At 47.2% G+C, this 21848-nt stretch overlaps 2 protein-coding genes across 5 annotated transcripts; one reads left to right on the top strand and one right to left on the bottom strand.

Moving 5' to 3' along the window:
* The first annotated feature begins 1384 nt into the window (after positions 1-1384).
* lnx2b (ligand of numb-protein X 2b) lies at positions 1385-14543 on the top strand. Of its 4 annotated transcripts, none has more exons than XM_040174136.2 (10): positions 1385-1730; positions 5728-6307; positions 7363-7556; positions 8746-8945; positions 9873-10298; positions 11109-11258; positions 12092-12266; positions 12788-13031; positions 13128-13286; positions 13381-14543. In XM_040174136.2, exons 2-10 carry the CDS (start codon positions 5901-5903, stop codon positions 13514-13516), a joined length of 2091 nt encoding a protein of 696 aa, XP_040030070.2. In that variant the 5' UTR covers positions 1385-1730; positions 5728-5900; the 3' UTR covers positions 13517-14543. The 4 variants fall into 4 exon arrangements, with proteins under 4 accessions (XP_040030070.2, XP_040030069.2, XP_040030072.2 ...); XM_040174135.2 differs by having other exon boundaries at positions 1385-1555; XM_040174138.2 differs by lacking the exon at positions 1385-1730 and adding an exon at positions 4661-4793.
* Positions 14544-15730: 1187 nt separating this feature from the next.
* chic1 (cysteine-rich hydrophobic domain 1) lies at positions 15731-21389 on the bottom strand. Its single transcript, XM_040174141.2, has 6 exons — positions 21100-21389; positions 19763-19817; positions 18590-18745; positions 18148-18204; positions 17631-17690; positions 15731-17142 (listed from the first exon to the last, which is right to left on the bottom strand). Exons 1-6 carry the CDS (start codon positions 21243-21245, stop codon positions 17092-17094), a joined length of 525 nt encoding a protein of 174 aa, XP_040030075.1. The 5' UTR covers positions 21246-21389; the 3' UTR covers positions 15731-17091.
* Positions 21390-21848: the final 459 nt, after the last annotated feature.

The following is a 21848-nucleotide window of genomic DNA, read 5'->3' on the forward strand; positions in this document are numbered from 1 at the left end:
TTACACCGAGTGTTCGCGTGCCACTGTCCTTTTTACTGGCACCAAAACTATGGAGATATTTCTCTATTCAGCATGATCCAGGTGTTCACACAGATGTTGAGACAAGACGTTTGAAATGAAAAGTATTGAGCAGAAATTCCTGAAACTATTTCAGATATTTCAAAACATTTTTAAAAGTGGGTGTGGAAATACACTGTTACTAGTAAGAGCTCTGCCTTCAAAATATGCAATAAAGTACAAATGTATTTGGCTCAGTAAAACTACAAGTACTCATTTTGGTTTATTTTGAGTATTGGATCACAGCTGGTGGTGCAATAATGTGTTCATCACTCAAGTGCAGCTGTGGGGCAAACTACTCGATGTACGAGTGGGTCTCTTGACCTGTAACTAAAGTTGTCAATTGAATGTAGTGCAGTGAAGAAGAACACGTTTTGCCTCCAAGGTGTAGCTGAAGTAGCGTGAAATAACAATGCTCAAGCACCTCAAACTTGAATGTAGTACTCAAGTAAATGTACATCTTTCTGCTGCTTAAATGACCGAGGACCAAAAACACAGTCAGATAAACACACCTGAAAAGCTTCATGACAAATTTCACAATAACAACATTTAACTGTCTGAGTTTATTTTTTGTTTGTTGCTAAAGTGTCGACCATCACGGTAGTACAAGTATAACATGATTCAGTCCCTTTTATATTACAGCAAAACACAGAAAAACATCTCAAACACAGGAAAACAAACCAGAGCACAAACAGGTTTGGGATTAACGCAGAAGTATTATAAAAGTGTGTGGTATGTATACACGTGCTTTACTATTTAACAGTTGTTTAAAGTAATATTGGCTATTAGTCAATCAGTCTGTATTATTGTAATCGGTACTTCAGGCATTTAAGCAATGAGCCTTGTTCTCAAATTTGAGGTAATTTTTTACTAAAACAAGTGAAGAAAATAAATATTTTACTTTTAACCTCACTAAATAGCTAGAGTTTGTTTGCACATTTAAATGAAAACAAATACATTGATATATTATACGAAATACAAACCGTGTAACCGCAAATTTACCAGCTGCAACATTAATGTAATGCACCACTCTTAATAACGCAATAGGAGATTATAACCAGCCTACAGTTTGCTGAACTGAACTGTTACTTAAATAACATTTTAATTGCATTACTTGCAATTAGGATTTTCTTTTTTTATAATGTGATATTTTGTACAGTGTTTGTATTTCTAATCCTGGGTGCAAATACTTCTGCAGATGAAGTAAATGCATAATGCCTTTGGGCCGAGCACATATATACGACATGCAAACATGAAACATAAATGTTTGCATGTCACATTATTATGCATAAGAAGATAATATGCATCATGTATGAGCAGCGTATGATACATGCTGCACGGTGTGTTCACCTGCGCGCACTTCTTCCTGTGCTACTCAACTGCCTTTCTTTTTTTTTTCTGGCTTCCAAGTGTGTTTGCTCGAAACTGGGAAAGTCGCCCAGTCCTCTCCGCCAGGTTGAGCCACACCTGGGGGACATCGAACCGGGACAGCAATGCGGTAAATGAAATAATTAAACTAACGCCCGCCGTCCTCCACGGCGAAGAAAGGCGTCCGGTGTTCTTAAAGCGCGCTGCTTTGTTTTAGATGTTTGTGTGTTCCGTCGCGTTGAAGCTAGCGAGGCGAACCGCGTTTAGCTAACTAGCTGCTTCCGGGAGACAACCTTCACGCGCAGGTAAGGAGAGTTTCGGTCTCCTCGCGAGCGGATTTCGTCCGGTTGTTTTACCGGGAAAACACGGCTGCTTTTACGTCGTGTGTGTGTTTACAAAGAACAAAAAACAAACGGGAAAAAAACAACCCTCGCGTTTTTAATGTAACGCGGAGGTATCGGTGAGCAAAGTGAGTGGCGGTGCACAAGGTGCGCGGCGCCTCGTGAAGGTGAAGCCACGTCGGATGTTTTTAGCCGTGACACCGGCCCACGCGACCAGGTACCGGCCCACCGGGAGCAGCTCTCCGGTCAGCGCGGTGCGACACGTCGTGGTGTGAGTGACTGGGATCGAACCAGCAGTCCGGGGGGGAGGGAGAGGGGGGGACATAAAACACACACACACACCTACACAAACACAACACGTGCGCGCGCGCGCACACAGACACACACACACACACACACACACACACACACACACACACACACACACTTATTTCTATAAATAAAACTAGTTATTGAGAAAACTGATAGTGGGGAATTGTGTCTAAATGGTAGAAAAGTCAACGTCTCTTTATGTAGCACAACAGACGGTTATATTGAAGCATATATATATATATTGAATATATATATATATATATATATATATATATATATAAAGCGACATTGTATAACATGAGATATGTAACAATCAAATACATCCTTTATATTATACCAACAGTGAAGGTTACATTATTTCCACCTCGATCTGATGCTGTTGGTTCTGTGAAGGAGCCACTTAGTTATTTTACTTTAGTATTTGGGGTAGAATGAAAGGCACAAATGGTAAAATTGGCCATGTTTGTAATGATTGCGCGCAGCTGCAGTTACTTCAAAGATCAGTCTTCAAACGCACCACTTTTATACTCAAGTGTACTATTTTAGTAAAGTTGCATCACCATCTTCAGAATTGATATATTTTTTTTTTTTTGAAGCCGCTGATTGTGAAGTCCAAGCCAGCTAGACCATCGACCCCACGAGAGCTCTGACTGAAGTTGTTTATTTAAAATAACCTGGACGTTTGTCCACAATCAGACACCTGGGGCTCTGGCATCGGAGGAAGCGTCTCTGAGCGAGCGGGGGAGCCGATCAAGGTTATGGCAGTTGATGGCAAAGCGAAACCACGCGTGTGGGGCAACGCACGAGACCGTAGTTTGAGTTGAGGTCAACCACTCGACACTCCCAAAGGACCTCAAACATCTGACCTGCTGCTAACTATTCACGGGTTACTGGTAGGATGTCGCTGTAGTGCCGTTTCCCCCTGAGAGCCACGGACGTGATCCCGAGAACGATTCTTGACGCTTTTACTGCCATTTGTCCGGGATGTCCGGGTCGACAAAGGAGGGGCGACCACACGTGAGTCTTAACCGAAAAGAAGCCCGTGTGGTAGTAGACTAGGTGAGGCCACTGCCACCGGCTTATATTAAAGCCCCGCCGCCAGATCTCCACCCACGGGGCTCCTACGGGTGGAGGGTCGTCGCCGGGTGTCTTTGCGCTAGAACCAGACGCTGGTGTAAGACGGAGACACACCTCCGGTCTCGAGGGATGATTTGGAAGAACGATTTGTCTGGCGAGGCTTCACCTGCGCTCGCCGAGGGTGTGGCCCGCGCGCGGCGCATGTGACTCACCCGCGAGTGATTTCGGGCTCAGCTTCCAGGGAGCGCCGCCTCTTGTAATCCTCCGGGGGGGCCGGAGGACACTGAGGGGCCACGGACATTCCCCCCCCCCCCGGGAGCTTAGATCGTCACATGGTCACGAGGCATTTGATTTGGGTGAAGCGTTTGCGTTGCTGGCGGTATTGAGCCTCTCTGGTTGGCTGTAAACTTGTAAAAACATGTACACTGCCTTTTGTAACGCTGTCTTGTGTTGGTTTCACCTTCATGAACTTTAACAAGAGTCTAAACGTGCTTCTTTACGTGTGGGATTCCTGTGAATTCGTTTTCTCGCCCTTGAGCAGGATTAGGATTAAATTGAATACATGTACTTGTGATGTCGAGGTTGATTAATGGTGATATGGATGTAAACTTTCTCAGGGAAACTCAAGGCTGAACTGTAGGTCGAGTAAAATTTAGTTCCCTAACGGTTTTGGAGGGCTGCAATCGAGATACTACAAACTGCCCCATGGTAAAATAATGAAAAGGCCCCCTGCAAAACTCGGATTTAAAAGGCTCTCAATAATAAATCAACTCATCGATTCAGCCGCTGATCCCAGTCTCCGTTTCGCGCGGAGGACCTGAAAGAAGGCCGTCTATCGACGTGGCGCCGTACCCTTGACGCAGTGACGGACGGCCCCCCCGAGACGACCTTCTACAGACGCGGCGAGCGGGAGGCCATCAGCCGCTCAGGGTCGCTGCGTGTCTTCCTGCGGAGACGACCTCTGCTCTAAAGAAGCCTCTCGCTCGCAGAGGAACCCGACGTGGCCGCGCGCCACATCATCACAAAGCAAATAAGACTCCTTGCATGCGAAACGCGATATGAAACCAGGAGCGTCTTGTTGACGGGAGAGCCAGCCGGGCGCTCTGCAGGAGGCCGGCGAGGCGTAGGGCCTGTGAGGAAAGTGCATTGTGGGGTTTGTCTTTTGTTTCACACATCGTTTGGTTTCCAAATACGTGGAGCAGAGCCTTGTTTCTACCGTGAACCCCGATCCATTACGAGACACGGTATCACCTGCACACACAATCTCTCGTGTTCAGTCAGTCGTCCGGCTTCTTACTGGACTTTACCTGTAGTGATGCAACGTCAGCAGGCTGAGCAGCCCCCTCAAACACACACACACACACACACACTCTTTCCTTTCACTCTGCCTAGTTACACCAATTTCCCCAATGCATTACTCACACCGGTGCAGTCATAGCGCATAGACATCCACGGGCGTGCACATTTGTGTCCACTCACTCACTCACTCACACACACACACACACACAGACGATTGTGACGCTGTGCTGCTGGGGAGGCAGGGCTCTGGTTTCATTCAGGCTTCAGGCAGCTGCGAGGTAAGAGTGGTGTTTGCGTGCGGTGGCCACTCGGCGCCTGACAACAGAGCTCTCGTCTCAGGTGAGCCGCTCGGAGGCGATCGCGTTAGAGATGCCGTCGACACGTGAAGGTGAAGCCGTCTCTCAAGAGACTTTGGGTTGGTTTTGTGTCGAGAGAGGAAAGTAGATGTAGTGAGTTCATCGTGGTCGCTTTGTGTTTTTCTTTTCTCTTTTTTGTATCTGGAAATGTGCAAGATTATATTTGTGTTTTAGGACAAAATCCTGCATTGAGGTGGTAATTGGTGGGGTTTTGTTTATTTCTGGGCCGTGCTTGTAGAGGTGTTCTCTCTTTAGATGTATGTGTGTATACATCCTGCTGTATCAAAGCTACTAATCACAAGCGAATGGCATTTTTTGCTGCCGGCCGTAGTGAGCAGTTAATAAATCCATACTGATGTTTTAATGGCTGCAATTCCTCTTACAAGCTAGATTGTATAGGATGTTAACTTAATGTATTGGCATAATTTATGTGTCTATTTAGTGGATGTTTTAATTCATAATTGTGGCCAAACGTTTCTCCAAAGAATGTGATCCTAATCAGCTTTCTCCTCATGAGAGAACTAAAGGAGATTAGGAGCCGCACAAAGGGATGGAGACCAGTGCCGATTGGGCGCCAGGGGTCATTAGCGATGGGGGTTTCATTTCTGCCCAGTTCATTCTCACTGGTGTAGCGCCGTGTGCCTTTGTTCCCTCACATTAGCAGGGGTTTGACTTCAGTCTGTTTCTCTCCTGCCTCATTTCACAGAGTTTGGCCCCTTTCAGTGTGAAGCATGCTGACTTTTAGCTGAGATGAGAATTCCTTTTGTCCCTCAGGAAGTCGGCTGAGGGGAAGCAGCTGCGGCTCGCTGCCATGTTGCTTCTGCTCTGTGGATTTGTCATTTCCTGTGCAGCTAACCGGCAGTAGTCGGAAGTCCCAAATTCTGCACTCAACCTCACCGTGTTTCTCTCCTCAACAGAAAAAGCCCAAAATGAAGGCGGGAAGATGGCGTTGTTGACTCTGGATCGTCTCTTCATTTTCGCAGTTTGAATGGATTCGGACATGTAGACGTACGACCCGGGGCTTTTTTTTTAAGGATATAAAAGGCCGCTGATTGTTTCCAGCGAAGTCCGGTGCGACCGTCTCCCGCCGATGGCGACGACGGACACCAAAGTGGCGGGCGGCGCCGGCGCGGCGGGCCTTTCGTGGGCGCGCGTGTGCAAGGAGTGCGGCCAGCAGCACGAGGGCTCGGACTGCCACCTGTACGAGTACCGGGACGAGGTGGACGATGAACTGATCTGCCACATCTGCCTGCAGCCCCTCCTCAAACCTATGGACACCCCGTGCGGCCACACGTACTGCTTTCACTGTCTCAGCAACTTCCTGAAGGAGCAGGACTTCTGCCCCGTGGACCGCCTGCGGCTGCAGCTGCACCAGTGCCGTCCCTCCAGCCTGCTGGTCAGGAACCTGCTGGACAAGCTGAGCGTGGCGTGCCCCCACTCGGCCGAGTGCCAGCAGCAGATGCAGCGCTGCGAGCTGCAGCCTCACCTGCACAACAGGTGAGACTCCCGGTGGCGTGCTGAAAGGTTTTCGGCGGAGATGGGACAGACCTTTACGCGGCTGAGATGATCGGTCACGGGCTTTATTGGTGTAGATTGAAACGCCGAAAAATTAATCACCACTAAAGCTAGCTAAAACACTGAAAGAACGTGATCAAAATTGGAAGCCCAGTTGGGGATATTTGGAAGAATTCAGCCAAACAACTTCTGTCGTTGTGGTAGATTTATTGGTTAGAGCACCGGTCAAGTATCAGCGCTGCGTTTGCAGAAGCAGCGCAGGTCCAATCACATAGAATGTGTGGTCTCCTAACATTAAGGTAAACATAAGGCACAAAGCGTGGGTGTTGTATGGTGTTTGGCGTGCCTCTCATCCTTATCAGACCCGTGTGCCTGGTTGGCACTCTGCTTTTCTTTCTGACCTTGCACTCCTCAACCAGGATAAGACCGTGACTCCCTAAAGGAGCAGTGGGGGAAAAACGTTTTTGATTATCGGTTTGTTTGCATATAAACAAGTCAGTTATGGTCATTCTCCTTCCCCAAGTCCCCTCAAAGACTGTTGTCCTCCTCCCTGGAAGCTCAGTCCCATCTGTGGACACATAAACCACTAATGATTGAGCTCAGTCCACTTGTTTTTCCACACGGCCGGCGTGGTGCTTATCATCCCGTTGGCCGGCCGTGACGCAGGCGGCGGGCGGGTAGTCCTGCTGCAGCCTCTCTGTGCAAACAGCGAGGAGACAAAGTTCAGGCGTACGGAACGAGCAGCGGTCCCAGCACTCTGACTGACTTAATCAGACTCCACCGGTCTCGGCCAGACACCCTGCAATGCAGCACCGCCGTCCGCTCATCTGCATTGTGCTTCCCCTCTATTTATACGCAGGATTCAGTCTCTTCTTGTCCCCTCTGAATCCTCTCAAAAAAACTTTTCAACCTCAGTTTCTTTGCATCTGACACTCAACATTCGAGAACCCCCTCCTGCTGTTTTTAAAATCACTGGTCGGTTATCCGCCATGTCGTTCTCTTTACCCGTTTCCTCCATTTTCCCCATCTCGCCTCAGATGTCCTGTTTTTAGACGACTGAGGGAGGAAGCAGAGAAGAGGAAGAGGCCCTCGTGGAACGAGCTGAAGGGGCGTAAGGGCGAGGGGGAGACTGCTGGCGATGCCAAACATTCAGCAACACAGTCCCGAAACCCGGCCAGAGATCCGCCTGAGCCGGGGCTGATTAATCCCGCCTACGAAGAGAGTGAGGATGGTATGAAGTCTTTTCTTTTTATCCTCCTCGCAGCCACTGTATCGTCCACTCTGTGTTTTCGTGAAGGTGAACAAGCAGCTTTCTATTTTCTTTGTACACACAAATGAAGCCACCTTCATGTAAATGATCTGCAATGGGAGGTTGTTAAACTCTTTGACAGACGTATGTAGGTTGGATGGAGACGGTGATAGTATACATCTTAGATCATTGGTCGAGACACACAGACGGGAATTGATGTTTGATGTTTTAGCCTCAAGGTTTTTTGTTTTTTCCGAGTCCGTCACGGGTGAATCATCAGCCAGGTCGTCGGCTCGTGTACCAGCTCACATGTGGTGTCATCTCCTCTGAAGCACCCTGCAAGCCAGAACCAGAGGCAAAATCTCCCAAAAACAACTGGTTGCCAGGCAACTGGTAATCAGTGTCTGCAGAGAAGTTTGCCTTTGGTGTCATCAGAATCTCAGTTTTAATCATGTGACCCCTGTTTGCTGTTACGATATTATTATTTTTTTTACTTTTTTACTAAAAAGTTTCAAGTTATCTGTGGTTTTTAAAATCTTCCTGTTGACGCCGATCAATACCAAGCTCGAGATCCTCGGTGTGTTAGAGCGACGTCATTTCGATGACCTGTTTAATGTTGCTGTTCATTGTTTGGTGTAAACAGCAACAGAGACAAAGGCACCTCAAGTTTAAAAACTGGTTCCTGGTCGAAACAACGTTGTACATTCCAGTAGTAGAGTTGTTGTGTACAGTTTAAAAATATATATATATTTTGCTGGAGTTTGATAAGAAAGTTAATAAATTGGTAAAGAGAATGATGGACCTAAAGGTTAGAATACTCCATTTAACGTCTTTTCTAGTGATTTGATACACGGTGCACTGAGACGTCGTCACAATGACCAGAGAAACCCGAGCGGTCAGATGTAGTAAATTGTAAGTAAGCAAACAACAGCCAAACCACTTTATTTGGGTTAGAATCTCTGAAATGATCCGTCCTTGCGCGGAAACGCCGGGTGTTTTGGGAGTCGAAGGAGTCCGTGTGTCTATAAAGTAGGGTGTGGGGAGGGTTTACGGCGCGAACGTCGCTCCTGAGGCTCTGTGCAGTCGGCCGAAGAGGTCTGAGGCAGCGCGACCATCTGCTCCACGGACCCGTAATGAGCAGCTGTGTTTGTTCCGCGCCTCTTCCCTCCAGACAACACCCCCCTGCGGTCCAGCCTGGTGGCCGAGGCCATCGTGGTGGAGCTGTTCAGAGGGGAGCCGGAGGAGGACCTGGGCCTCCGCATCGTGGGGGGGAAGGACACGCCGCTGGGGAACATAGTCATCCAGGAGGTCGTCCGAGACACGCTGGCAGCCGCCGACGGCAGGCTGGCCCCGGGGGACCACATCTTAGAGGTGAGAGCGGTCTCCATCTTTGTTTCAGACGCGTCACGGAATGGGCCCCCGGCGAAAGTGGATATTCAAGAAAAACGAGTTCTAGCGCCATGGCAACGAGGCGTGGTAAATATTCCCGGGTTTATCACGTGTAAGCAGCTTGGCCTGGTTTGTTGTGACCGCGCGGGCACACCTCGAGCTAGAAATACTACGTGTACCTGTCCCCCCCCCGATTCGGATCCGCTGCACTATTGAATAGGTTCTTCGCCGCCCGCTGCTTCCTGGCTTCACCCGTCTTTTTCTTTTTTTAACACCCCGTATGCCGGAGCCCAACAAGTGTTAACTTTTCCAAGTAGGTACTGGTGGTCCTGACACTGATTTCCTCAGAGAAGAATGGAAGTGCAGATTATCCCCTGAAGAGTTTACTCAGTTGTGGTTTCCTCATAACAACCCCGTCCTCCCTGATCGTGTGTCGACCCGCCGGTTCTCCTGGAATGTGGCACCGCGGTAAACTGACCTCCTCCAAAACGTTGCTTTTTCCCCAGAGCCAACCAATCCCAAAGCCAGAAATGAAAACCAAAACCTGCCACCCAAAATGCTGCCTTCAGGGTGTGAAACATTAGCTGCAGTTTTAGTTGTTTTGGCTGGAGGTTGCTCTTCTCGTACTCCTGAATCCATCTGTAGGTTTTAATAAAGGCTTCATTTTACATTAGTTTTTAGAGGCAAATGTATAGTTTTGACAGCCTGTTATTTTAAACCGGACGGGCGAGCTGATGATACGTTGCAACTTTGACCTGCTCTTGTTCTGGTCATTCTGATGCAGGAAATACAATTACACGTAGAAGTCAGATACGTGGGATGGCAAATGAAATAAAGCTTTTAGTATTAACATAACTTGTTAATCTCTGCTCAATGAAAACGCGTCCGCTATCCGTTTCTCGCCTCCAGGTGAACGATGTCAGTCTGGCCTCCGTCCCGCACGCCCGAGCCATCGCAGTGCTCCGCCTGCCCTCCCTCCTCCGCCTCACAGTCATGCAGGAGAAAGGCTTCAAGTCGAGGGAGCGACAGTCCGACCATCACGCCTCCTCCTGCCCCGCTGCCCCGCAGCCCTTCCCCGATCCCCACGGCAACGCCACCTCCAATCACAACCCCGGCACGGTCCTCCAGGTGACGCTGATGAAGAGCCTGCGCACCGAACCGCTCGGCATCAAACTCATCCGCAAGTCGGAGGAGAGCGGGGTTTTCATCCTGGACCTGCTGTCGGGTGGTCTGGCAGCCAAAGATGGAAAGCTGAGGAAGAACGACAAGGTTTTAGCCATCAACGGACACGACCTGAGGCACGGGACACCGGAGAGCGCAGCCCAGATCATTCAGGTAGAGCGAGCCGAGTAGCAAAGGCCCATTTTCTAAAGCCTGCATGTGTTTAAAGACCGAGTTCTTTTCGGTATGTTGGAAATACTGAATAGTTGTTAATGTAGATGTTGTGTTGGTACATTTAGAGAATTACAGACACATGTTGGTCTATGGTTGGCACAATATTGTATTATTTTAAATCAAACTGAGGCTGAAAATCAAAGAAAACGCGCCGTATGCAAACATGAGCATTCTGAAAATCAAATGTGAATATGTAGATATGGATCTTAAAAAGATTATTCCGCTGTTATAATTTTCCCAACAATCAGTTCTTTGTTTCTCTCAAGCACCTAAATGCAGAAAAAAAAGTTTGCAATGGTTTATCATTAAAAACACACAAGAAGTTGCAGCATTCATCACATTATGCAAAAGTGATCAATAAGAGGAAACAAGATGCTGACCAATGAATATTCCAAGCGGTCCAACTGATTTCACCCGTGTGAGATTGTGCTGAGCGTCGTGCACTAGAAAAGGCCTCGGCCTCAAATTGAACAAGATTGATATCTCGTGGGTTTACCGAAAAAATATGCCAATTACACTCAATACTCCCATAGACTGCACTTCCAGCAGGATAAAAATGCAGTAACTCAAATGTATTGTTTTGAAGAAATCAATCGTCAATCCAACAACTGGCTTGTAAAATGCTCGCTGCTGTGTTTATCATCCCCCACAATGAGTGACCGTTCAATCTATAATGAAGCGCTGTGTGTGTGTGTGTGTGTGTGTGTGTGTGTGTGTGTGTGTGTATTTTCTGTTGCCGTGTGCGTTCAGGGGAGCGAGGTGCGCGTGAACTTCGTGGTGATGCGACCCGCCGCCGACGCTCAGGAAGAGGGCGCGAGCAGCCGGGATGGGCCGCACGGCCGAGCCAACAGGAGGGCGCCTGAGCCGCAGTACTTCAAGCGCCGGTCCACCTACGTGAAGGTACCGCAGGCGACGTCCAGCACAACGTTTTCAATGCGCGTTTATTTTGCCCCCCACGCCAGCTGTTTTCCCCACCGGACTCCCTCGTACGCCACGAACCACCGGCTTAACACGTCTGTGTTCACGCGGCGAGATTGTGACGATCGCTCCTGCTGTCAGTCACACTCTGTTGTACCATTCAACGCCAGTAAACCCCCCCCCCCTCCTCCCCCGGTTGGGGGTGAGAAGCTTTGAGAGCAGACACCTGCGTCGTTGAGCGGAGATGAAAGCCCCTCTGCGCGCCCTCCGGCCTGATCAAAAGGCCCCGGGTGCTGCTCTCTCTGCCGCCGCCGGGCCGCCGTCTTGTTGTTTTTTTGTTTTTTTCCTCCTTTTTGCTCGCTGCTTCGGGTGGCCGAGGATCAAAGCTGGTGACAGTTAGCTTTCGCCTGGAGAGTCGGGCCTTTTCGTCTTGCTGGGCGGGGGGGGGGGGTTCCCTGCTGGGGGGGCTTCCCCTCTGATGGGTCTACAGACCCCACGGAGAAACAAGGGGGGCCGGCCGGAGCTGTCATTTCCCACACGTCTTTTCCACTACGAGAGCCGCGTGTTGATCCTCGCACGTTGGCGCCGTCCTCTCAGCTCCTTCTCAAATGCTTCACATTTGTTTCTACGAGTGTTTTTTGTTGTAGGAGCCACTTCAGTCAAAGAGTCCTGGAGAGGCGGAAGTGTGTGTTTTGTCGAACAAAATAATATAAAACTGATTTCAAATTAAAGAGGCCGTGATAAAACTTTCCGTTGTAACTCCAAGCGGTGTGTCTCTTCGCGCCGAGCGTTCACCCTCTCCGTTGTCCCTGAAGGATCCTCCGGGTGGGTTTTCCAGCCAGGAGAAGACTGTGAGTCTGAAGAAGGAGCCTCGGCTCTCCCTGGGCATCACCATCGCCGGGGGGAGGGACTGTCGCAGCCGACTGCCCGTTTACATCACGAGTGTGCAGCCGGTGGGCTGTCTGCACCGGGACGGCACCATCAAAAGAGGTACGAAGCCGCATCTGCTGATGTGTGATGTTGACGTTGAAGAAGGAATTGGTACTGAAAGCTGATTCAAATTGCATTCACTTAATCTAACATGTTAATGTAATAACTAATATCTAACATCACAAACTACAATTATAACACTAAACATTGTTACACGTATTATTATTATTTCCACCACTAGGGGTGCACTTCTGGCTTAAATCCCTAACACTTTGTACAGTATGTCGACCAAAGATATACACTCAATTATTTTCGGAATACTTAAATACGTAAAGGAGTTGTCCTTCCATCAAAAGATCAGTTGATTAACTAACACAGGACGAAGTGTGGTTCTTCATTTTGTGGGGAATAAATACATGGAACTGCAAGTTCTCGCATGTCCACGTTGGATTAGATTTGTAGATGCAGTCTTTTTATCTCCAGCTCGTCCCTCTGTTTTTTTTTTTTTTTTACACCAAGTGTCTTCTTAAACACAACGTTTTTCTCCCCCTGGTCACCCCTTGGTGCGTGTGTCTCCCCAGGCGACGTTCTGCTGAGCATCAACGGCGTGGACCTGACCCAGTTGACCTACAACGAGGCGGTTTCAGCGCTGAAGACCCAGACGGCTCAGTCCCAGGTGGCACTCCGAGTCATCCAGACACACTCGGAGGACCCGGAGGAGGACGCCGAGGCCGCCAACCAGGACCAACAGGACGCCGCGGACGACCCGCGAGAGGACGCCCTCAACTGGACGCCGCTGTGGACCCGCTGGCTGGGACTGCCGAGGTACGCCGTGGACTCCGCTCCACCACTTCAAGCGCGTTTCGAGGTGATTGGGATGCGTGAGAGACGGCTGACTCTTTATTTATTGTCTCGTCTCAGTCCCATGCACTGGTGCCGGGACATCGTCCTGCAGAAGACTAACAACGAGAGCTGGGGCTTCAGCATCGTCGGCGGCTACGAGGAGAGCCACGGCCAGCAGCCTTTCTTCATCAAGACCATCGTGCCCGGCACGCCCGCTCACTTCGACGGGCGCCTCAAGTAAGTGAAGCCGGCGGTTTTGACTCCCCGCCGCACGGCGTCCCCCCTCCTCGTCCGCCTCCTCTGGGCGTTAACGCTCCGTGCTTCCCTGCAGGTGCGGCGACGAGATCGTGGCGGTGAACGGCGCCACCACGGTGGGCATGAACAACTCCTCCCTCATCCCCATGCTCAAGCTGCAGAAAAACAAAGTCACGCTGACGGTGGTGTCCTGGCCCGGCAGTCTCGTGTAGCCAAACGGCGCTATTTGCTTCTACCGGCGCGCAGCTCGTCGTTGTTGAACCTTTTGTAACACAGAGCGTGTTTGCTGAAGAGGACTGTAGAAGCATGTTTGTCTCCGCGTTCCTTTCACACTCGAAGGGCAGATGCACAAAATGGGATCGATCGGGGTGCAAAGACGATGACAATCAGTGAATTGTGGACAAACTGGAAAGATGGTTGTTGGGTCTTTTTGGAACAACTTCTTCTGAGTACTTCTTATTTTTGCTTTCCTTTTTAAATCATGCCATCATCGGAGGGATTTCTGTAAACGATGAGATGTAGCGCTTACGATGTATGTAGATGAAGTGTAAGTATGTAGATTACTTGTATAACAAAAATAGCTGCTGTTGTAATGGACTCATGCCAAAGACAGAACAACCATCCTCTTCTGTAGCTTTTGTACCTCCTGTGATTTTATTTTAACTTTAATTTACACTTTTAAAACGTGCATCAGAATGATGAAGCAATGACAGTAATTGAGTTAAATAGAGTCCAAGTCGAGGCAAAAATCAACAGCTGCAGCTACATAAAGTGACTCTGTTTTTAACAGGATGGAAACCGTTGGTTCATTTTCTCTTATATTAGCAAATTCTGCAACAGGAAATACTTTTATATTGTTGTTTTAAAACTGTGAGCTGATGATCTTAAGAAGCGTTTATGCTGAATGGCTTCCATAGGTGTGTGCCTTGTAGATATTGAAGGACAAACCAGAATGTATACTTGCCTTAAATTTCCACTGCACCAAAATGTGTTTCCCATCATAATTTTCTCACAACGTAAACGGAATTTCAAAGGACAGATTTGTTCAGATAAATCGGTGTTACCTCGTTCTTTTTGTGTGTCAACACGTTCCCAGTGGCCTTTCTTGTGCATCACTTGAGACAAGACTTAATTGAGAATTTGTTTGAGATTGGCAGTGGAATACAGTGTATACAGTTGGTAATGTATGTATTAGGCTGTCCACTGTTTTATTATGCTCAATAAAGTCATTACAAATCACACTGTTCCTGTTTATGTGGTGTATAACATGGAATATTTCCATTCACAAATTGTCCGTGATAAGATAAAATAGTGAAACCGTACATGTCGACGCTGCACTTCACGAGCTGCTACTTGTTCCAATCTTCACGGGGGTTTAGTAGTTATGCCAAGTTCTCTGGTAAAACACACATTTAATTCATGAACAGCAGGACGAGGGCAAAGGATTGAAATAATTTACCACACAAATGTCCAACCAACCGTACGGTGTGTCCACGGCTCCGTCTGACACCTTGTGGACGGACGCTGTACAGAAGGGACTCGGGTCTTTCCTTAATTCAGTCTCTTGGAGACGCATTTTGTCAGCAGTCAATCCATTTACATGCAGAATTAAAAATGGACAAACTCGCACACCGCCTGAGTACAAAGGAACGGTCGGTTCAGAGGCGCTGTAATGTTTTTACGACCTTTCCTGCTCACACAAACACGCACGTGTTTGAGCACGCGAAAAACAATTTTCTAGAAATGTAAAACGTAGAAATGGGAATGTTACAGCCGCTCTGCTCGGTGTCATGAGAGTAGAGGAAGAAGTAACTCAGGTCAAATTCCTGCATTTCAAGTTTATAAGTAAAACACATTATTCCAATTTCCCCCTGGGGATTAATACAGTATGTATAATCTCCAACTTTCTCATTCCTTCTTGTGACCTCACGAATCCTAAGGAACTGCAAAAGATTCATTTAGATTAAAATGTAAAACCATAAATTAGTCAAGTAAAAGTAGTTCTCTCAACTTATATTAGTTATTCTTTCGATGCGATTCTGATTTATTTTACTAAGTTAAAAGGATTGAGCACTGGTGCAGTAAAAGGTTGCTGAAAACTAGTCGGGGAGAGACTGGACGTGAAACAAAGGACCATAAAAGCAGGCGGACTGAAGTGAAGCCCTCTGCCTCGGCGTTCGGGGGTTGTGCAGAGATAAAGTAGACGTGGCGCAGTATTCTCTGACCCTTGACCCATAACGTCAGAAAGTAGCAGTAAGTTGTAGTAATGGCATTCCTCAGTTCTTCCTCCAACGTGTCGACGAAATTCAAACTGTCTTGTTAAAGTTAACGGTTCAACACCTTGTTAAACGTGACAAATAGGCACAGCAGGTTTGGGTGGACAACGATCTGTTTTTACTAAGATGACACAAAAAGAAGCAAAGAAATTTAAAAATGGAGTATTTATTTCCTCTCCGTAGGGACGAGGTCACCATGACGAACACTTACAGGAATTGTAACGGGGGAGGATTTCAAATCTCCTTTTTTTACAAGAAGACATTTTTCAATCCGTCTTCTCTCTCACCAACTATTCCAGAGGCACTCTAGTGCAACGCAGCAATCTCTTCACTAACATTCAGGAAAATAATGCTAACACTGGACAGAAGGACCGGATCCAAAGCGCCATCTGCTCGACACGTCATGTGACGTAGACGCAGAGGAGGCACAAACACAGCACAGGAAAGTCAAAGGTACAAGACTATAAAATGCAAAGTTGGGATGAAACGACTTTTTATTAAATGCGTGGTGGAAGAGTAGAGTTTAAATCCTTCTCTTCCAACTGCATAACAGAGATGCGACCATTTCGAACTTAAAGGTTTATGGATGACAAACGATTGGACATCATGTTGGTTGGCAAACACCACGTGCTAACACACGCCGCTGTGGAGGAATCGTCTCCAGTCCCGACTTTCTACTGGGCTCAAGTGCAATAACTGGTCCGAACTCTGGCATCGTGTACATTGTAACTATATGGCTTACCAGGTAAACAGGACCGTACAAACTAGAGGTACATAGACATCTTTCATTAATCAAAACTATGGTACAGCAATATATTGGCAAAAGAAAAATCTAAAGAGCTACGTAACTTTATGTAAACAATGGCAAACCACTGTACAGCTTAGTCTAACATGGTATTTACACGTCAAGTTATTTTACGAGCTAGTTCCCGTGTACAGGGGGTGAAATGTAAAGAAATAACATGACGTACTGTACGTTAGGCAATTTCAACCGTCCCATCTGCTTGCAAAGAACTGGATTCAAAGAGGGTAAACCAACAAACAGCGTTTAAATCTACCACCCTGTCGGATCACCCGGTGCCCCTCCTTCCCACGTGGAGTTATTTCTAGAGAAAGACATACATAAGGCAAGGGCAGGTGGGGAAGGTGGAGGCATCACATCCTTTGCAAGGGATTACTGCCACGGGAGAAGCTGATGGTTTCTTTGGGGTAAATGCACTTTGAGAGTTTCACTTGCTTGTCACATGTAAAAAAAAACACATCCAAGTGCAACAAGGGGATGTGGGGGGGAGGAGGGGGGGGGGGGGGCATGTATAGTTCTGTTGGGAAAATGTGCAAAATCTGCTCTAAAGCAAAAGTGACAGTGTTGCAAATTCTAATGTACAAGATACTGGGAGATGTACGGGGTCGTCCTGGGAGACACCGGTGCAGACCCTCATTCCAACACATGTATATACAAGGCACTAAGGAGGAGATTCAAGGGCCACGCGTCCATTCTCTCGCCAGCCGCCTCAGTCCGGTCGGAATATAGGATACTTCGGTAGGAAATCTATAAGAATGACCTACGGAGAGACAAATACCACATAAATGGGGTTTAATTGGTTTAATTAAATTATTGTTTAATTAAATCAACTGCAAGATGTGTTAACGTTGCGATGATGCTTTATTTTACGAGCGCTGTCCTTTTAAATAAAGTTACGGATAAAGAGCCATGCAAAAGCTCTAACAGGGACACAACTGTAATAAAGCAACCGTGCTTCCTAAAGCTAATGTGGATATCCAAATCATTTGCAACAGAGTGTAAAGTTCTAAAGGACACCTAATGAAGAGCGTATCTATTTGAAAAGCTGTGTAAGAGTGGAATGCATGCATGAAAAATGCACAAAGTGTACAACAGCAAACTAAATATGTTGTGTTTTGGACTCATTCATTTTCAAACAAGATCGATCAATTTGTGCGATAAATCACAGATGAATGCACTGACACGGTTTATTGAGCTGTGCAACATTCATGGTGATTCATATGTGTTTGGTTGAGACAACCCACTTACATATTCCATCATGTTACTGCTTTCACATTTCCGTTTACTGAGTTTCCAGTGCAGCCCCAGCTGAAAGAAGAAACGACACAGACACAATGAATGAACATCTCCCTCACTCTCAGACACACACACACGCACACACACACAAACAAACAAAGGGAAATCTGTCTGAAATCTCTCCTTCAGTGTCGGGGGAATTTAGGAGCAGGGCTGTCTGGTCTCGCTGGGGTCAAACTGTGGACACCCTGAAGAGCTTCCTTTATACCTTCGCACGGCTACTAGCTGTAATTTGTTGCTGAGAGACAAAACAAAATTAACAGAGCATTTTACTGCTGACCTCGCGGACCTCTCAGACCTCGTGCACCAGCTCCGACTCAGCTTTAAAGGGACTTGTGTGGCAGGTTGAAGTTGACAAGTCAGATTAATTGTCATTATCCATCAGGATAATAGTCAACTTGCACTGCACAGTGGCACAGACAAATAAACACTTTCACACAGGTGCTAATCGACATTTTGACGTCCTTACCTTGTGGTATAAGCGGTTATTCTCCCACTCTAACAATTTATGGATAGACCGTCTTGTCTGTTGGAATAGAAAACAAAATGTATGTAGCAGAATATTCATCACTCGAGTGAAAACTTTAACGGAAAACGGTAAAACGGCCACAGTGTTAGGATTTATGGACTGAACTCCCAATTTACCAGCTAGTAATTTCCACTTTGTTGCCATCAATTCTGGGTGGCAACACAACCCTCAAACGACACGCCGCCATTGAGCAGAGCAGGAGAGGAGCTCCGCAGCGTAACACCTACTTCTGCACACGGCCACCAATTGAACACGAGTCGTTATTGCCGCCTACACTCGGAGCGATGCGGCTGTATTGCCGCAACAGCCCCCTGCGTAATCAGCGCCGATGTGAGGGACAGTAAAACTGCCCAACGTGTGTCTCCGGCAGTGTGGAACTTACTCTCTTGTTGAGGCAGATAACGGGCCATAGACTGCAGCCTACTGTACAACAGCAGCACAGGCAGCCGCAAAGAAGCCACTTCACATTCACCGGCAAGTTCTTCTTCAAACAAGCGTTCAGCCTGCTGACGCTGGTTTTGAATTCTTCTGGTGCTACCTGGAATAAAAAGAGAGGAAGGTTGGATGCGCACACACCAAAATGCACAGCTCCTTTGGGGGCTCTATGCAGTGGATGGAATTATCAGAAAATTAAAGCGATTGCTAAAAACACGATGGGGGGAGGGGGCTTTCTAGTGTCCGTGAGTGGCGCTGACATAAAATATCCCTAATTGTGCACAAGGATCAAAGAGCTTCAGCAGAAGAAAACAGGTAGATAATTGCAGATGTTGTACAGAGATGAGATCTCTCAATAGTGGGCCTCTGATTCGCTAACCGAGCTCCAGACTGTTCAAGGCAAAGAGGGACTCAAAGGAGAGATAAGCCCAGAGCCTGTGGCAGCGGCGGCCAAACAACTTGAATGGATGCTCATTCCTCGCCGAGTCTGTACGCCATAAAACCGGGGTCGTAATCTTTTATGACAGGATGCAAAGGTCTCTTTGCAAACAGCCAAAGACCTCCGAATAAAGCCCAGCAGGGCCTGATCTGCACCCTTCAATCATCATAATTGTGACCTCATCCGTCACATGTCACCCTGGGTCACAATACTCAAGGTACCTTTTATTGCCCCACACTTCCCTCGGCCTGCTCTTACCCCTGCAGGCTTTTTGTGTTTCTGCGTCCGACCCAGGAAGCTTTCCTTTCTTGTCTACAGCAGCAGTCTTCATTTCATTATTTTATCACTGGGAGCTGGACCCTCCAAACCACCGGGGTCCCCGCCGACGGAGCCCCAATGACGGCTTACTCATTGACAGAGCTGGACAGCAGCACATTCAGGCGCCTTTCTATACACCGTGGTGCGCTACTGCAAACGCAGCTCCATCAGATCAAAACCTCTCTGAGAAGTTTGTATGAGGGGGGGGGGGGGGTGGGGGGGGTTGGGGAAGTAAGGGCTATTAAAAGGACCAAAAGAACAACTGATTCTGTGTGGTTTTAACTGCTTAATTCTTCCCCCTTGGAATTGAACAAAAAGCTGCTTGCAACAATGAAGTGCAAGAAAGCTCAAAAGCAACTGTACCTTTCCCGTGAGAACAGAGGGAAATTCTGTGTCAAATCTGTTGCTCAGTCCAAACCTGGAATTAGACAAATAAAATGGGAGCATTTATACAAAAGTAAAACTGAATAATAACTGAAAAGAAATGTGCTTATAAACAGGTTACATCAAAAATAATGCAAAGCAGAAATATGTTGATATTGATTGTGTGATGAGGAGACATAGCATGGTGATGTACACACTGCAGCGTTTTTTAAAAGGTTTAGTTGAGATTACGAGGCATCACACACACATCTAGAGGAGAGCAAAAATACTTCTTCCTTTTCTTCTTCTTCTAAACAGGCAAGAGTCCAGATGACTATGTTCATATGACCAACAAATCAACACAATAGATTAGTATCTGCAAAATCACTTCAACTTACACATCCCCAAAAATCACTAGGATAAGCAAACAAACTTCCCATCAGCCACAGATGCCGTATTTTTACAGCAACCGCCCAGTTAAAACCGCAGACTTTGTGTGAACTTCTTATGCATTGTGTGTGTGTGTGTGTGTGATTGCTCAAAGTAATTTAAGTGGACAATATTGCTGTTCCTGGTTTTTACTTTTACCAGAAAATTGTTCACGTCTGGATGTCTTACCTGGAAATGTCAAACCCATAACGCAACTATACACCTGCTACTACATTTAAACACGCAACGTCAACTTCCTTTCTAATGTTTCTAATCTGTGAGAATCCAGATGCAAACTTGAATAAGAAGGCTGGGACTCGCTCACAGTGAAGGAGGATCTGATGATGACAGTGATTAAGCGTTTAAGCATTTATTTTCCCCCAAATTAAACTGACCTCACTACTGTGCCACATGACGTCATACGGGAGGAGGGGATGGAGGGTGACTCGCTTTAAGGTCTAATTAACGTTACCCCCCCTCTGATAGAGATGAATATATTGTAGTTAAGAAGCTGACACCCCGTGTAGAGAATTGTCAAACCGGCAGTAAAAACCCTTCAGATAATAACTGAGCCGGTGACATTGTGATGACTTGGTAAAATAACGTTAACTTTCTGTCTGGTCAGTTAGCATCTTCCAGCTAACAAAACATATACCGGTTGCTAGTCCACCACGTCTGTGGTTGTCATGGGGATTAATAACTGTTAACGTTAGGGTTTGTCCAAATGATGTCACGTTGCGTCCACCACCAACTCGGCGGTCCGCTTAACAGGAGCGTGCGGCTAACTGTTAGCTAACGTTAACGTCAGCTGGCGTTGGCTAGGCTAGCAGGCTAGCTAAACAGGCTAAAGGATGAAGACGCCAGAACAATAAAGCGGCCGCCGGAGCGACGGACGCGACTCTGCTTACACTGTGATGTGCCCGGCCCCTCGCATCACCACGGGCTCCGGGCAGTATCTGGGCAAGTGGTCCTCGCTCGCTACGCGTTCATCCTCTTCGTCTTCCAACTCATAAATGGTATCAAAGTCCGCCATGTTGGGCAGTAAGACGCTCATGACGTCTCTCGCGGGGCCGCGCGCTGCCTGAACGTGCGCGAGCGCCGGTGATCTGGGGCACCGGGGCGGAACACGAGCATCAACGACACTTGATACCAGTGAGACATGGTCGCATATGTAGATAATGGTGATCGAACGACCTTGTCTGTGTATAATATATAACATATCCCAGGAGTTTGGGGTCTCAGAATTAACTTGGACACGGTGGGAAGTTAGGAAAAGGCTCACTACAAAAATTAGTTAGTCTAGCCACGTGGCAATTAGCACGTCACCTCAAATAATTACACATGAACGTCCACTTTGCTCCATCAGCGTGAAGCTTCCTCACAGCCTACAGGTGCTGATGAAGCCGATGAGGGCTCGATTATCTGACATCGAATAATAGATTAAAATGCACTTGCTAATGACATACTACCCGTTGTGACGTGCGTTAAATAAAAAGCTAAAATAAAAGGTCATTATTTTTTAACAAGAATAAAACAGAAAGATCATTTCAGTTGTTCAAACTTCTTCCTGGTCGTTTTTAAGCCCAAAGTGAGGCTCTCTGTGTGAATGTGATTAGACGTGAGGTTACTTTGCTGCTCTGTAAATGAGCATTTTTCG

Source organism: Gasterosteus aculeatus, chromosome 4 (assembly GCF_964276395.1).
Source record: "Gasterosteus aculeatus chromosome 4, fGasAcu3.hap1.1, whole genome shotgun sequence".
Classification (NCBI taxonomy): domain Eukaryota; kingdom Metazoa; phylum Chordata; class Actinopteri; order Perciformes; family Gasterosteidae; genus Gasterosteus; species Gasterosteus aculeatus.

What these genes read in the sequence shown, in the direction of transcription:
- chic1 (XM_040174141.2), bottom strand. Translation starts at nt 21,245, where the DNA reads ATGAGCGTCTTACTGCCCAACATGGCGGACTTTGATACCATTTATGAG. An exon ending in GGGGCCGGGCACATCACAGT is followed by an intron (nt 19,818 to 21,099) that starts GTAAGCAGAGTC and finishes GTCTAATTCCAG; the next exon opens with GTTTGGACTGAGCAACAGAT. An exon ending in TTATCTGCCTCAACAAGAGA is followed by an intron (nt 18,205 to 18,589) that starts GTAAGTTCCACA and finishes CTATTCCAACAG; the next exon opens with ACAAGACGGTCTATCCATAA.
- lnx2b (XM_040174136.2), top strand. Translation starts at nt 5,901, where the DNA reads ATGGCGACGACGGACACCAAAGTGGCGGGCGGCGCCGGCGCGGCGGGC. An exon ending in CGGGGGACCACATCTTAGAG is followed by an intron (nt 8,946 to 9,872) that starts GTGAGAGCGGTC and finishes TCTCGCCTCCAG; the next exon opens with GTGAACGATGTCAGTCTGGC. An exon ending in CACTTCGACGGGCGCCTCAA is followed by an intron (nt 13,287 to 13,380) that starts GTAAGTGAAGCC and finishes GCTTCCCTGCAG; the next exon opens with GTGCGGCGACGAGATCGTGG.